The sequence below is a fragment of the Bidens hawaiensis genome, unplaced genomic scaffold, assembly GCF_021521415.1.
Source record: "Bidens hawaiensis isolate Kalapana, Puna unplaced genomic scaffold, B.hawaiensis_p1.1 tig00042299_1, whole genome shotgun sequence".
NCBI classification, from domain to species: Eukaryota; Viridiplantae; Streptophyta; class Magnoliopsida; order Asterales; family Asteraceae; genus Bidens; species Bidens hawaiensis.
This window is the reverse complement of record NW_027505768.1, coordinates 75787-92958: the sequence shown is the minus strand read 5'-3', so window position 1 is coordinate 92958 and position 17172 is coordinate 75787. Positions and strand designations below refer to the sequence as shown.

At 37.1% G+C, this 17172-nt stretch overlaps 1 protein-coding gene across 1 annotated transcript; it reads left to right on the top strand.

Moving 5' to 3' along the window:
• The first annotated feature begins 6011 nt into the window (after positions 1–6011).
• On the top strand, positions 6012–16465 carry LOC143615212 (uncharacterized). Its single transcript, XM_077088392.1, has 6 exons — positions 6012–6038; positions 11129–11290; positions 12889–13317; positions 13541–13633; positions 14680–14819; positions 15642–16465. The coding sequence occupies exons 1-6, from the start codon at positions 6012–6014 to the stop codon at positions 16081–16083; spliced, it is 1293 nt and encodes a 430-aa protein (XP_076944507.1). The 3' UTR covers positions 16084–16465.
• Positions 16466–17172: the final 707 nt, after the last annotated feature.

The following is a 17172-nucleotide window of genomic DNA, read 5'->3' as shown; positions in this document are numbered from 1 at the left end:
AACTAGTAAAAGATATTACCGAATATAATAATTTAGCAAGTTCAAATGAGAACAAAGGTTACCTAGGCAAGGAATCCGAATTGTGACGGCTCTGGCATTTATTGGTTACAGGAAAATGCTATGGGAACCGGGAATCTAAAGATATGAAGCTTTAGGAAACCTAATGGATCCCTAATTACTCTCAAGGTGTCACCTAAGAGGAAACCCTAGAGATCATGTAAACATACCGGCTTATTGGTTCACTTGTCTGTTCACCAACTATAATTAATTACCCTAGAAAAAAGCTAACCCGTCGGTTTCACTATCTCAATGCACCTAAGTACACGGGGTGGTCTATGAACAGTCTAAATGACATGGGTAAACAGTGAAATTAAGGCAAACATAGGCAAACCTCCTGTCAGATTATTTAACCTACAACCCTAACAATGCAGACAAACCTGACTACTTATCACCCGTCATATATCTAAGTAGGTAAGAATATAAGCTTCTAATTAAATGCCAAAAATCAGTTTCTATGGTGAATGAGCTTAACAAACCATATACAAGTTGCAAACACACAGTAAACAACCCAAACATGCAACCTATAATCAAAAGACTTTCAATCAAGTAACATGTGAAATATTCATTCACGCATAAATTAAAAGTAAATACGCATGAGACACATCCAATAAATATGATCAAGACTTTTAATTAATCAAAATCCCAATAACAAAACCCGAAAACCGACAAGTCCAAAATAATTAACAAAACATCATCACAAGCCTAGATAACTAAAAGTATTTAGCCAATAGTCATGTTCAAAACATCGAACAAATTAATTATAAAAGTGCTCATCGAAAAAGAAAGAAAAATACGTTTAGCTAGTAGCTTATATTAATTGAGTAGCTAGCTTGCTTGCTTCCTTTCTTCTTTCGCTTCGAACGAACAGGAGCCACCAAATAAAATTCCTCCTGCCTGCTTCCCTTTCTTCTGACTTGCGGCCACACTCAAAAGTCTTCTTCTTATTTTTTTTTTAATTATTGGTAAAGACCCTCGTTCCAATAAAAGACTTTTTAAACTGATATGCAATAAAAAAAACCTTGCTTGTGACCTCATTCACGGCCCATAGTCAGTTTCTATTGGCCTACTTTTTTTTAAATAAACCTGCAAAACCAATTCATTAAAAAGTGAGTCAATACTTAACAATAAAAGTATGTTAAAATTGATTTGTAGCTCACGTGAATTCCAATAATAATAGTCCACTAATTCTCATAATCTGTTACATTATATTAATTATTGGTGAACATATTAAATAAATAATTTGCCTATCTCACGTTTTACTAACTTATAATTATTAAAAACTCATTCTATTCCCATTATTTATCTTTTGAGTAGTTTTATTTCTTTACCGATTTACTTTTTTAGCTTTTTTAAGATAATACTACATATTAGCTCGTTGTCTCATAAAACATTAAACTTAAAATATGTACCACACATGAGTAATAACAAATAAAAACTTGGCTAAAAAATACTTATAAGTATAGGAAATATTTAAATAATAATATGTATATTTTAGACCACATCAAATATCTCCACACTTAAACCTTTTTCGTCCTCGAAAAATACATAATGCAATGGAATCAACATTCAAGATTGATCTTTAAAACATATATGTTAATTTTTTTAAGCATAGATGACCGCAAAAACTGCGATTGTCGATATTGTTGTCCACTTAAACCCAGTCACCAGCTTATCAAGTCCCCCATCATATTTAAGGATTAAGTTCAAGTGATATCAAATAACTAAGGGTCTCACACCTAGAGAGTTATAGATTTGCTTACCCTCATCTCAAGCATAATCAAGACAATCAAAACCGGGTTGAAGCAGACTAGTTCAACCTATCACTGTAAGCTAAAAACCCTTTAATGGTAAGAAGAAAATGCATTTAGGTGGAAACTCGATGAAATGTCATGTGAGGTCGTACGAGCATGCCATAAGTACTATTTGACTTTGTCCTATATATTTCATAAGAAAATATTTATTGACTAAGAACCTTGAACCCCAATAGTGTATCCTCAAAGTCACCATCCCCACAGTAAAACGTAAGCTCTCTGCCCCGTCTAGTATGTGCACTTTGGCCTCTTTTTCTATTTTTGAGAATGCTTCTTTGGCATTTTACAATACATAATTTCTCACTTTCATTTTCTTTTCGGACCAATTCTTGGTATACACTTTCAAAACATACTTTTTTTTGAATGTGCTCTTAGGCATCTTTACCCTAAAAATATAAATAATATCTAAAGCTCGTATAAAAATGGACATAGCGGGCACCACCATTCGTTATTTACTTTCATAAAACAGAGTGGTGTGCTAATTTTAAGTGCATGTAATTCACACCACCTCAAGGTAGTCAAATTATGGTAATACTCGCTATGTCTTATTGAATTTTCAGCTTCACTACCCCCCTACAGGAAGATGAAAGATTTTTGGTCATGGACAAGGGTTGACCTTAATGACTTGATCAATCCTTTTCACAACCCCAACAACGACAAAAAGGCTATCGATTTCTGGAACTTTTTGAGGAATCAAGTTGATCGAGGATTCCAAAATATGACCACAAGTTAATCATTTTTGAAGAAAGCCAAAGGGGTCCGAGATCCAAAGACGGGGAAGAAAATGGCAATGTAATGTGGCCGTCAACAAAAAAGGCAAGTCACATTCTACTTTCTACTAGAATTCCTGATGGTTCTTTGGATGAGATGACGTTCTGGACATATGATGGTGAGACAACAATGGTCATTATTTGTAACATCCCAATTTTTCATTTCGGTTAATAAAATGAAAATATGAGTTATTGAGTCGGGCTAGTGTTGGGTTAAATGGATATGGGTTATGGACTTGGGTTATGAAGGAAAGAAGGAAAGACCATGGGCTTAAGCCCATGATCCATAATTATATAAGCCTTAAATTACACATTTAATTCATTTTACACATATTCCATACACCACCAAAACACACACTTAAGCTCTCTCTCAAATTCTCTCCTTTCTCTAGCCGAACCAAGATAGAAAACTGATCCCGATTCAAGGTAATGGTAGTATGATATTGTAGAGATCCAACTCCGTTAGATCTAGTCACGAGACGACGAGCCGACACCTTAACCCATTAAAGTCACGAGATCCAGGTGGAATTGGGTGTAAACCGAACCTAAGATGAGCTTAGGGTCACCCTAGCTCAGATATGGATCAACGAGACGAAAAACGGTGAAAACGGTGCTGGAATACATTTTTCTGGCGATGGCGACGCCGAAGAATGTGTGTACGAGGAAAGGGAATGTCAGAGAAATAAGAGGGCAAGCCCCAATGTGCTTCCGTAATCAAGTGGCTAAGTTGTAGGGGTAAATAAGAAGTTAGGTGGTAAGGTGAGCGTGTTAGATAGTGGACTAGGTGTCTTCGGATACGTATATAATACATGTAGTGGTTTTATGGTAAGTTTCTTGATTAACTAGAACTCACTCAGCATCGCTGACTTTTAGTATGCACGCTGGTAATCTGACTAAAGAGCTAGCATGAGGATGGCACATGGCATGGATTGAATGGTTGTCATATGAAGATGGAAGAAATGATGTTTTAAATATAATGTTTTGTGTTATGGTATCAAAGAAAAGATTTAATGTTTTGTAACGAATGATTTAAGTTAACGTTTCCGCGAAAGTTTTAATTAACTCTGATTGTAAGAACCGTGTTTATGAGTAAATCCAATGCTAAAGTTGGGCTACCGGGTTCGGGAATCCTACATGCTTAGACTCGAACAGAGAATGAGATTTTAATAAGAAAAGAAAGAAGATGTCAATTCAAGATAGCCATGTGTCACTCAAGCAAGCAAGCTCAGTAACGGTAGAGTATGTTAGATAATGTATAAAGATGTTCGCTTAATTGTTAAAGGAATGATATATGCAGGATAGGGATATGATTAATTGATTGTTTGATTGGTTAACTGTTTAAAAGTAAAAACTAGCACAAGTGAAATCATTAAGGGAAAAATGAAGAACCTGAGGAGTAATGCAAATAGTTAATTACACTTGGCCACTGTCATTAACTACTTACCTTACGAATCACGTTGTAAATAATTCCTTGAGTGATGACGTTTGTGTTTTCCCTTTTAGAATACGATGGCTGGAGAAAGAAGGTTTGTTGGTAAAGGAGGTCATACTGGACGTCCTTGTGGGCCACGTGTTGTCCGGTAACCTTCTGAAGAACCAGTTACTACCACGAGAAAGGAGAAAAGTGAAACTCTGCAAGGACCAGGCAACGATGAAGGGTATCAGCTGGATCATGTTGTTCAATTTGCCATTTCTTACGCTGTAGCTGCTGCAGTGAAGAAATTTCTTCCTAGAAAGTCTGCTGAAAGCCATGCAAGGGCCACTGAGGGGGCAGGGGAAGACGGTGAGAAAGGAGATGACAATAAGGGGGAGCGAGGGGAACCAAACGGTCTACAGATGTCGTGGAGTACGCGGGAAAGAAGACACCAAGATTGCGGACAAGAAACATAAAGTGTGGGAGAAGAAGTTGTGTAAGACTTGTGGCAAGATACACAGTGGTGAGTGTAGATGGATTAGGGGTTCGGACGTTTGTCACAAGTGTGGTAAAGATCATGGTGGGGAGTGCAGGCTTGGATCGAATGCCTGTTATAAGTGTGAAAAGGTGGGACACATGCGGTAAAACAGATCACATGGCAAGGGAGTGCAAGGATCACCATAGATGTCACAACTGTGGAGGACGTGGACACCTAGCAAAGGATTGCAGGAAACCGAAGGAAGGGCGTGAAGCAGAGAAGAATGCTTGAGGTTTAACAGTTTCCTCCGCATGCTTAGAAAAGACCATTCAAGAAGGAAAGAGTTATTGAGTGGGGCTAGTGTTGGGTTAAATGGATATGGGTTATGGACTTGGGTTATGAAGGAAAGAAGGAAAGACCATGGGCTTAAGCCCATGATCCATAATTATATAAGCCTTAAATTACCCATTTAATTCATTTTACACATATTCCATACACCACCAAAACACACACTTAAGCTCTCTCTAAAATTCTCTCCTTTCTCTAGCCGAACCAAGATAGAAAACCAATCTCGATCAAAGGTAATGGTAGTATGATATTGTAGAGATCCAACTCCATTAGATCTAGTCACGAGACGACGAGCCGACACCTTGAACCGTTAAAGTCACGAGATCCAAGTGGAATCGGGTGTAAATCAAACCTAAGATGAGCTTAGGGGTCACCCTAGCTCATATATGGATCGAACGGGACGAAAAACGATGAAAACGGTGCTAGAATACGTTTTTTCGATGATGGCGGCGCCGGAAAGGCGGCGCCGGAGAATGTGTGTACGAGGAAAGGGAATGTCAGAGAATGTTCATGACATTCTCTGACCTAACCCTAATTCGTTAACGGGGAGTTAACGAACTAGGGGTAATTCGTCTGATGATTCGTTAAAGGAGGCTTAACGAACTAGCCTTAGTTCGTATCCAATTCGTTAAGGAAAAAGATATCGAACTAACCTCAATTCTCTATGATCATTCTTTAAAGGAGATAACGAATTAGAAGGTCCAGTTCGTTACTTGAACTGATTCATTATATGGACTGGTTCGTTATGTCGACTGATTCGTCAAAGGTCCAATTCGTTATAAGGACCAGTTCGTCAGAGGGTCCAATTCGTTACGAGGACCGGTTCGTTATGATAAGTCAATTCGTTAAAGAACTGAGTAACGAACTGAAAGTTTAATAGAATGACAGAACAGTTCCTGGACTTAGAAGAAGAATGACATAATTACATAATAGCCCTTGGACTTTGATAATTTATGAAAGATACCTTTAAGGGTTAACGAGTAACGATTAACTAACCGGGTAATGATTCAATGAAGTAAAACCGGCTTAGACGCGTAAGACTAATTAAGTAGCAATGAGAATGGCTAGAGTAGTATTTGATATTGCAATTATTAAATAGTTAGTCGCGCACAACTCAAGGAGGAATAACCATGAAAGGAAGAAGTAACCGAGTTCAGGTGAGTTTCTAGCCCCATTTCCTTGTTATGTTTTCAGGGTTGTGTGCATACTCGATGTGAAGTGTGAATACACTTACCTTAAGTGGTAAGTGTATGCTATAGATGTTATACGAAGTAGCTATTATATAATGCTTGTCGGTGCGTGAACGATCTTTGGATATTACACGTATCGTCAAGGATAGTGATTGTCTAGTGGTTATTAGTGGGTATAAATGCTATGATGTGACTTGCTTATTATGTAAATAATGAACTAATAGGAAGTGTGTTATAGACAAGTAGAAGTAGAGTGTGATAGAAGTGGATAGGGGTCTAGTAAGAGTGTTAGTGGCATAACGTACGTGGTAGAATAAGTCTATGCGTGCCTTCGTTATTAAAGTGGCATAACGTGAGTGCGTGGTAGTGTAAGTCTATGCGTGCCTTCGTTACTAAGTGGCATGAAGATAGTATGTGGGAGCGTAAGCCTCTACGTGCCATCGTTATTAAAGTTGCAATACGTAAGTACGCGGGAGGGCAAGCCTCAATGTGCTTCCGTAATCAAGTGGCTAAGCTGTAGGGGTAAATAAGATGTTAAGTGGTAAGGTGAGCGGGTTAGATAGTGGACTAGGTGTCTTCGGATACGTATATAATACATGTAGTGGTTGTATGGTAAGTTTCTTGATTAACTAGAACTCACTCAGCATAGCTGACTTTTAGTATGCACGCAGGTGATCTGACTAAAGAGCTAGCATGAGGATGGCACATGGCATGGATTGAATGGCTGTCATCTGAAGATGGAAGAAATGATGTTTTAAATATAATGTTTTGTGTTATGGTATCAAAGAAAAGATTTAATGTTTTATAACGAATGATTTAAGTTAACGTTTTCGCGAATGTTTTAATTAACTCTGATTGTAAGAACCGTGTTTATGAGTAAATCCAACGCTAAAGTAGGGCTACCGGGTTCGGGGCCTTACGTTATTCGTCTACGAAAATGGCAGTTTCGATTTGTTGACCCACGTGATTTACTGAAGTTTTGTGAAAAATACATTAAAACTCTTAGCAACTTCCAAATCAAGGCTAAACCGTTGTACGAGCCAGCTGCTAAGGAGTATACAAGAATGGTTGGATCGATTATCCATACAGGTTTATGGGCTGGTGCTTACAAAGAGGCGGACGCAAATATTCTTGAGCACGATTGATGTTGAAGATACAAAACAAGGGGGAGATTGTTGGGTTAGTATTAATATGGTTTTGTACTTGGTTTGAGCTTATATTGTAAACCGAGATCACATGGATCTCGGTGGGCTTTTGGGTAGTGTTGGGCTTATATGTAGTCTCTATATAAACCGTGTGTAAGGCCCCGAACCCGGTGACCCTACTTTAGCGTCGGATTTACTCATAAACACAGTTCTTCAAATCAGAGTTTATTAAAACTTTTCGCGGAATATAAAACATCAATCATTTGTTACAAAACATTAAATCTTTTCTTTGATACCATAACACAAAACTTTATATTTAAAACATCTTTACTTCTTTCTTCAGATGCCAGCCGTTCAATCCATGCCGTGTGTCATCCTCATGCTAACTCTATAATCAGCTCACCTGCGTGCATACTAAAAGTCAGCTACGCTGAGTGAGTTCTAGTTAATCGAACGCCATACAATACATACACATACATACATATCTGTAGATACATATCCATACTTCACTAGTTACCCTTCTGTTCTACATACATACTTGCTACCATACATACATACATATCTACAATCACTAACCTCAGTCTACCGAGAGTACGTTCATAGTTCACCGTCTATACCTGTACTCAAGGTCGTGAACACGTACAAGATTCGCAGTCCTTACCTATGTTCACCATTTATGGTACGTACAAGGATCGCGGTCCTTCCCTATACCATAGTATATCCACAACACGTACAAGGTTCACAGTCCTTCCCTATGTTGCAACCTAATTCATAGCACGTACGAGGTTCGCAGTCCTCCCCTATGCTACAAAATCAGCACGTATAAGGTTCACAGTCCTTTCCTATGCTGAAATACATCCACAACACGTACAAGGTTCGCAGTCCTTCCCTATGTTGCAACCTAATTCATAGCACGTACGAGGTTCGCAGTCCTCCCCTATGCTACAAATACAGCACGTATAAGGTTCACAGTCCTTTCCTATGCTGAAATACATCCACAACACGTACAAGGTTCGCAGTCCTTCCCTATGTTGCAACCTAATTCATAGCACGTACGAGGTTCGCAGTCCTCCCCTATGCTACAAATACAGCACGTATAAGGTTCACAGTCCTTTCCTATGCTGACGCCTATCTACATTACGTATAAGGTTCGCAGTCCTTATCTACGTTTACATATATCATCTACTTCACGTATAAGGCTCGCAGTCCTTAACTACGCCATCACCAGCCGAGTCTATGTCCGACAGAAGCTAGAGGGATTTGCCATCCTAACTTACTATGTCGAACGTAGAACTCACATGCCATTCGTGTACCTATATACACATACTTACATTATAACATAAGAACACTCTAGGCATTCCTTACCTCATTCATTTAACAACCATACCCCTTGTCGTTACGTGCAATATCCGAAGATCGTTCACGCCCCGACAAGTATTCATTTGAAATATTCATACATCTTCGATATATAATATTCGTACCTTTATTTTTAACCTGACAGTACGCGCAATATCCGAAGATCGTTCGCGTACCGACAAACAATCATTCATATCTATCACACATATCACATATGACATACACTTATCACTTAGGATAAATGTATTAACAACACATCGAGTATGCACACAGCCCCGAAAACATAACAAGGAATGGGGCTAGAAACTCACCTGGACACGGTTACGTTCACTGTTAATCGTAATCCCTTTCTTCAGCTGTGCACGGCTGACTGTATAACAAGTACACGTATCAAACAACTATCACTACTCATATCATCTTTCCAGTCTTAACTACTACCCACAACGAACGGGGGTCCGGGGGCAGCGCCCCTGGCAGCGGGGTCTAGGGGCGGCAGCCCCTAGCAGGGTCCAAGGGGCAGAGCCCCTGGCTGGGGTCGAGCTGCCAGGTCAGCTTGGAAAAATTTTATTTACATTAACTGTCTTAACACATTTTTCATTAGGTTTTTAATTTATTTTCTAATCGAACTTGACTTTAGGCGAAGTTAACCTTAGGCGAACTTAGCTTTAGGCGAAGTTACCAGCTAGGCGAACTTAGCTTTACAGCGAAGTTGCCATCAGGCGAACTTGGCTTCAGGCGAAGTTGTCATCAGGCGAACTTGGCCTCAGGCGAAGTTACCAGTTAGGCGAACTTAACTTTACAGCGAAGTTGCCATCAGGCGAACTTAGCTTCCAGGCGAAGTTCATCAGGCGAACTTAGCTTGCAGACGAAGTTCGTCACTTTGAAGGCGAAGTTGCCCAGATGAAGGCGAAGTTGCCCAGATGAAGGCGAAGTTGCCCAGGCAGCCGCTGTTTTAGTTTCTGATCGGCATTTCGAGCGATTTTAACACCTTTGCTATGGTTCAATATCACCCACTACGCTACCCGACCATTTTTTGGTCGTTTATACACTAAAAGCTTGGATCTTTAAACTTCAAAGATCAAGAATCATACCTTTTTGGGCTTGTTTGGATCTCCTTTAACTTGTTAACGCAACTAGTCGCCCTCTCTCACTCTCGGATCAGTCCGATTCTTCCCTTGGCTCGGCCCGGTTCCGGCGAAGTTAGTGTATGTGTGTGTGGAGTGTGCTTGGATAAAGACAGAGTGAAGATATTTTGGGGTGTTAGGGTATTTATATCCCTGAGATCCCATGGACCTAAGGCCCATTCTCATTTAACCCATCCTAATTAATCCAAGTCCACAACCCACATCCATTACCCAACACTAGCCCGACCCATACCAACTCCTATTCTATTATTTATTTCCTGATAACCCGGGTAAACTTTCTCTCTATAATTAAGTAACATAATTAATATTACTTGGAAATTTCGGGATGTTATACCGTGTAATTAGGTTTACTATAGGGTTAGACGTGTTAGACGTAATAGACAGAAAAGAGTGAATTATTGGCTGCTTGTAACTCGTTGTGCTTAAGCACCAGACGTTTAATACACGTGTGTTTTGAAGCAGATTCATCGTGTTCTTATTGTGTTTGTTTGCATTATATTGAATCAACTCGTGTTAGTTTCCGCCTAATCACGAGATTAGGTGATATCACATTGAAAGATCCGTTCAAAGGACTTACATTTACGTTTCATGTCATTGTGTTATATGTATTTACCATTGTGTCTTACGTTTCAGGCCATTGTGTTATATATATTCATTATTGTGTTTTACGTTTACATGCCATTGTATTATATATATATATATATTCATTATTGTGTTTTACGTTTTCAGGTTATTGTGTAATATGTATTCATCATTGTATTTTATGTATTAAATAATTTGTTGGTATTTTTTTATTATATTTAAATATTATTACACAACGATGTTATTAGTATTTTAACAAAACACAATGATGAGTTGAAGGATACAATGACGAAAAAAACACATTGTCAAACAGAAAAACACAATAACGAAAAAAGACACAATGGTAAGCCAAAAGACACAATGACGTAAATTTTGTTTTTGTTTTTATATAACAAAATCATACTCATCTTAAAGATAAAAAAACACTTGCTATTATGGTGAATTTTCTTTCAACTTACATGTGGAGAAAGAAAATGCTGACTATCACTTTTATACCATTTTACTTTTGTTCTTGCTTACACATGCCAATTAATTATGGAATCTCATTTTGATTGACATTTGTAGAAAAACTCATCGTTTTGATGTATAATTTAACTTTTGAAATAAATATAAAAAATTAATTTAATTTCCCTAAATAAAGTAGCAAATATGAAACAATATCCTGGCTTCCCAGTAGCGAATGATGGAGGCTTCAATACCAACACACTGGATAGATTCCGGCACACAGTCGCTAGGGTTTTCATCTTCATACCTTTCCTTAACCTCTCTCCGGCAGCCGTATTCGCGTCTTTTGTGCACTAACTTAAACCACAACAGTTTCCGTAAACAGGTAGTGACGTCAGCGAAGGGGAAGGATAACGTTTGGAGCATCGATAGACGGAGGATCAAAGCACGGACGGTAAAGAGACGGAGAAATAGAGCGAGTGATGACGGAGGAGTGTTGGTGTCTGGACCGATGTTGATTGAAACAGAGAAGGTTTTGCAGACTCAGGTTATTACGATTTCGATATTATTCGGTTTAGATTGAGGATTTTGAGCTGCTAGTGTAGGTGATTGTGGAGTTTTAGGTTAATTATTACAGAGGAATGATAACTTAGGGTGTTGCTTATTATTGTTAACGGACCGAACCGAACCGAACAACGTCTGTTCATGTTCGTTCTTTAAGCTTTGACCGGGCAAACGAATGGTATAAGGACACCTAACCGGACGGAATTTCTTGTTCGTGAACAGTTCACTAATGAACATTGACAATGTTTTATTTGATTTGGCTAACCAAAAGTGGTCACTTGACACTATTCGCTCCGGCTACCAAGCCGTGTTGGTGTTTTTTTTAACATTCATATACATATGTTACTTTACACATGGTTGGAAAAATCGTGCCTAGGCGCTCGATTAATCGCAATTCGGCACCCCAACGACTAGTGGCCCATTCATTACTATTTGGCCCAAATCACTCAAAATTGATAATTTTATATATAAAATTTGGAATATATATGTATACTTCACCGGCCACCGCCCCGACTAGCACCTGACGATTTCTACAACGTTTCTAAAAGTTGATAGTAAAAAGATTTTTTTTTTACTTTTAATTTAGTCACATAATGCTCGTATATAACCTTTTGTTTTATAGTTGATAGTTTTGCTTAAATCTGTAATATAAGATTAGGAAAGTCATTAATAAGTATTAGAAATATTTAATGAATAAACATAAGCAAACAAGCATTAGCGAAGATAAAGGGATGTAAACTAACACATTATCGAAGTTCACGAACACAATTAAACAAACATTGCCTCTGATCTTGTTTGTTCATTAAGTTAATTGAACAAAATTCCTTGTTCATATTCGTTACTTAATTAAACGAACGAACATAAACGAACTTCCCACCAAATAGCTCGACAAACGTTCGGTTTGTTTACAGCTCTAGATGGAAATGCTGCTAATGACAAAGGAAAACTAATTAAATCGTATCTCCTAACTATAGTAAAGATATTACAACAAACACTAACTAATAATACATTCTATTTAATAATTATGGATTACTAATTACTTGCTTTGAGTATTCGGGAAGCTAATGGAAGTTAGTCTTGGTTCAGTAGCAGTTGTGTCGGAAGTAATAGATGCAGTTTATGTGTTTTGCCTTCAATAGTGAATGATAATTGTACATAGTTTATGTGTTTTGCCTTCAATAGTGAATGATAATTGTACATAATCATATGATCATATGAAGGTTGCTTAGTGTCAAGTTGCTTATTATTTTTGAAAAGCATGACAAAGTGTTCCTCTTTATACTTTATAGAAAGTGGAAGTATTGAAGTAATAGATGCAGTTTGATGTGTTTTTGCCTTCGATGGTGAATGATAATTGTACATAATCATGTGATCATATGAAGGTTTTTTGGTGTCAAATTTCTTCTTAGCTTTGAAAATATGATAACTGTCCCTATTTTCTATTAAATAACGTTGCAACTTTAGATTTTTGACAATTTGTTTCCCTATTTGTATGATAAGTTTTGTGGCTAGTTTCATCTTAGAACATAGGTTATGCTTCAATCTTGACTTGTTTGAATGGCACTGGTTTTGATCTATCAGGAACCTGTAATTATGCCACTATGGAACACATTTGCAAGTAGTGTTAGTGGCATATGGAAAGGGGTGGGAGCAGTGTTCTCACCTGTAACTGCTCAGATGGAACCTATTGAGGTTGGAAAAAACAACGAGCATCAATTTGACTGCTACACACTTTCTCGTGTTGAGGCAGTACCATCAGCAAATGGAGGGCATAGCTCTCATATTCAAAGAACAGTGAACTGGGTGACCTTGAATCCTTATGGTGAGAATAAACAGTTGCACAATCGTGGAAACAAAAGTAAAGATGGTGCGACTTTATCCACCATAGAAGCACTTGATGGAAGTAAGATGAACCATGCACTGCCAAAGTTCGAGTCTTTTGACTTTCAAACAAGTGATGTGATGGAGGAAGATGTTATGGGTATGGAGCCTGGTCTTGTGTTTTTTGAGGTAAAGTTAGTTGTACTTATGTTACCTGTTTACACTTGTCTTTCTATTAATAAAGGGCTAATGGTCTGGCTAGATTTGTATTGTTACAAATGTTGAAGTAAACGAGTACCGATTACAGTGCAAAAGACCAAAACTTGTGTTCCATGCTTGAATATACTACCTTTTCTATACTATCTTTTTTCTTATGTTCACACTATCATGAACCACATGTTCTGTTATGTAGGATGGCTCTTATTCAAGGGGCCCAGTTGACATACCTGTTGGTGAAGTTAATGATTCCAACTACTTTTTATCCCCAACGTTCAAGTTTGAGCAAGTAAGTTCTTTTTAATGGTTTTATTTTGCGGAATAGTTTAGGAATCTAATGGTTTATTTTTCATATTCTGCCTATTACGTGATATACATATGTGGGTGTTTGGTTAGCGCTCTCAATATGATTGGGATCCAAAACTGAAGTTCATCATTGTTTTTTGGTTTGATTTTCGAATTAGAGGTTTTCAAACTGAACCAAACCGAAAGCTGATTTGTATATTATATATATGTGTATATATTATGAAAACAGTAATATAGAATCTGTTAAAACTCAACTCTACATGAAAATCAACCAGATTGAAAATCTGGTATCATCTGTACAAAACTGAATTTACACGAAGCATAAATATTAAATTGGTTTGGTATAAATTACAATGCATAATTGGTTTGGTGCTTGGTTTGGGTTAAATAATAGCTCAAACCGGATCGACTGAATGAAGCCATGAGGGAACCTTAAAACCAATGAGCATCCAGTATATTCACAAAATTTATTCTTTCTTTCTAGACGATCCACCAACTAATATGAGATCCACTTTTGACAATTTTTACCTATCCATTTTTGGCAAAAGGAAAACAATTAATTTCAGCTTCAATATAGTTGATAAAAGAATACATAACGATTTTGGCTATATCCTTGCATCAACAAACCTATTATCAGTTGAATATGGGTTTTCAACTAACCATCAAAACAAAACCATTATTCCATTTCGTACATATCTTGTATTTCCCACTCAGAATAGAACATGGGCTACAAAAGTCTAAGGCTGTCCTCTCAGATTGATATTGCTTTGCATTGCAACGACAATAATAATATTGTATTATTATTAATTTATTATTATATATTTGGTAGTCAAATGTATTATATTTGCCACATATAGGTTAGGTCAACCTGTATTCTGAATATACCAATCATATTGCAAATGAGAAGGATTGATCTATGGTATCGTATTTGCCACATATTGGCTGTTTTTCGACTTGGCGTAAAAGAACATTTATTTTCTTAAATTGATTGTCTAAGGCAGCTCTTTGTCTCTCTGTTTCATGGGTTAGTGTTTGGTTAAAGGTTGCCACAAGAGACTGCGCATTGTTCATACCATAGAGTTCAGTGATGGAGGTTCAGATATCCAGATCTTAAGGGTTGCTGTATATGAAGAGCAATGGGTCAGTACTGCTCATCTTTCTGACAAGAGGTATTTCTTCACCTTTTTCAATTACTGTTTAAATACATCTGATCCTTTGGAAGAGTTAGTGGTTTAGTTCCCATGAAACATGCACTAGGATATGAGAGTTTTGAGTTTAACGAGAAACAGGGGTATAACTGTCATTATAAATTTTACATAACGAAATGGGAAGATATGAAACTTTATGTTATAAAGTTTTTTTATTTATATATTTGATATTAATTTTTTTGGTTGGGTAAATATGATATTAGGCAAGTTTTCAAGGGTATATATAAAGTTTCTTAAGCTAAAAGGGGAACAAGTTGAAAGTCAAAAGCCCCCCAAAGTGTGATCTTTTGCATACAACCTCCTAAATTGTTTTATTTTATGATGTTTGATTATTTTTTAACAATATAGTTTGAATCATCTTATTTTGACATATTTTATATATATATTATTGTTTTAGAATGTACAATAGAGTGTTTACATGAATTGTAAAAACTAGCAAGTGTATGATGCATATTTTCACTATACTATAGAACCTTACATGAATTGGGTTATATTGTATCTCAAATAAACATTTAGCTAAAAAGGGAGTGCGTATATCGGGTTGAAAGCTACGCAAAGTCTAATTGTAATGCTTACAGCATTCTAAATTATTCTTATTAAAATAAATTGATTATAATTGTCATGATATCGTTTTCTAATCATATAACCCGACCTGGCCCATTTTGACCCACACTAGAAAGTATTCCTTTTAGACCCAACCCGTTTTGACATGTCCGGCCTATTTATTTTGCCACCCCTATTGTAAATTTGTTCATGATTTTTTTTTTTGGGCAATGCAAACAGTGACGTGGACTTCACGGTGAAGCCGTTTTCTCAACGGAAGCGAGTCCAGCCCTCGGAGTTGAGTGGAACCTGGAAGGTATTCGAGACAAGTGCTACACCTGTTTATGGCGAAGAAACAGCTACAGAAGAAAACGACGACCCACCATACGTTTATCTTTGTACAGAAACATTAAAGAAAAGAAACTTGCCTGATAGTGCGGTCTACTTTGGTGAAGAAGAAGTGTTAGACATGGTGGACGTCACAATGCTTTGGTTGCCGGGAGGTGTCACGGGTTATGTTGATGTTAAAAAAGACGGGATCTTGTGTATCGGTGTCGGGTGGTATTCTGATGAAGGGATTAATCTTGTCATGGAACGGGATTATGGAACCGATGGGAAGCTTAAAGAGGTTCGGTCAAAAACCGAAGTCAAGAGAAGGTGGCCCGAACTACCTTCGATCTAAGGCATGAAAATAAGTTGTGAACACATGTTTGGGTTTACAATGAATGTCATGTTCAAAGGTTCGTAAATCACCTGAAAGGGATGAAATGATTACTGCACATTCAAAGTCATTGGGTCGGGCCAGGCCATTACACTAAAAACGACACGATGATCAAACGATCGGATCTTGTCTGTGTTGAGCAAAGAGCATTATGAACCATGTGACGTCTCATGTTGAAATAGGATGATGTAAAACTATTATATAATCTATTTGGCGTATAATATATAAATATTCCAAGTTGTTGCAAAAAGGTTTAACTTAGGTGATTAAATATTGCTTAGGGTAAATTATATACATGTAGGGGTGTAAATAATGTCCAGTTGGCGAGTTGAAATTTTCAAACAAGTAGGAGGTATACTTAACCTTATCTGGTAGTGTAACTTTGGTAGGTAAGGGTACGCAATAATCGAATTGTTAATCCAAATCGAACTGATATAACCGAAAACCGAATTAACCGAAATTAACTGAATCGAACTCTTCATTTTTTAATATTTTCAAGCCATTTTTTCTCTATTTCATATATTATATGTATTAGTTGTTTAATGCTATCATTTATATGTATTTATATCTCAATTTCATGTACTAATATCTCAATTTCATATATTTATACCTTCATTTCATGTACTTATGCATTCATTTCATGTATTTAAACATTCATTTCATATATTTTTAAGCAAAATTTTAGCTTAAGTTTGATAGTGGTTATTAACCAAAATTAACCGAACCAAACTGATAGACCGAACCGAACTGTGCACACCCCTATTTGACCGCAGAAGAAAAAACTGCAAAATCCTATCTAGTTTACTGTAATCTATTAGTTAACATGTTGGTTTTAGTGTTCTGAAATACGGAAAAAAATTGTTGGCTTATCAAATTATCAATCGAGCCGTCAAGGAATCTAAGAAAATAATAGTGAGAATTCTTGATCTCTCTTAATGTCTCTCTCAATTCTAAAATCCAGTACTTGAGTTCATGTCTTCATGATATCATTATGAATATACAACCAAAACTGTGAAAGCCTATAAATATACACACTCAGATGAGATGTGA

Excerpts from the sequence above, each read along its gene's own strand:
- LOC143615212 (XM_077088392.1), top strand. The coding sequence starts at position 6,012 with ATGAAAGGAAGAAGTAACCGAGTTCAG. Across the intron at positions 6,039-11,128 it reads GAAGAAGTAACCGAGTTCAG|GTAGTGACGTCAGCGAAGGG; the intron begins GTGAGTTTCTAG and ends TTCCGTAAACAG. Across the intron at positions 14,820-15,641 it reads GCTCATCTTTCTGACAAGAG|TGACGTGGACTTCACGGTGA; the intron begins GTATTTCTTCAC and ends CAATGCAAACAG.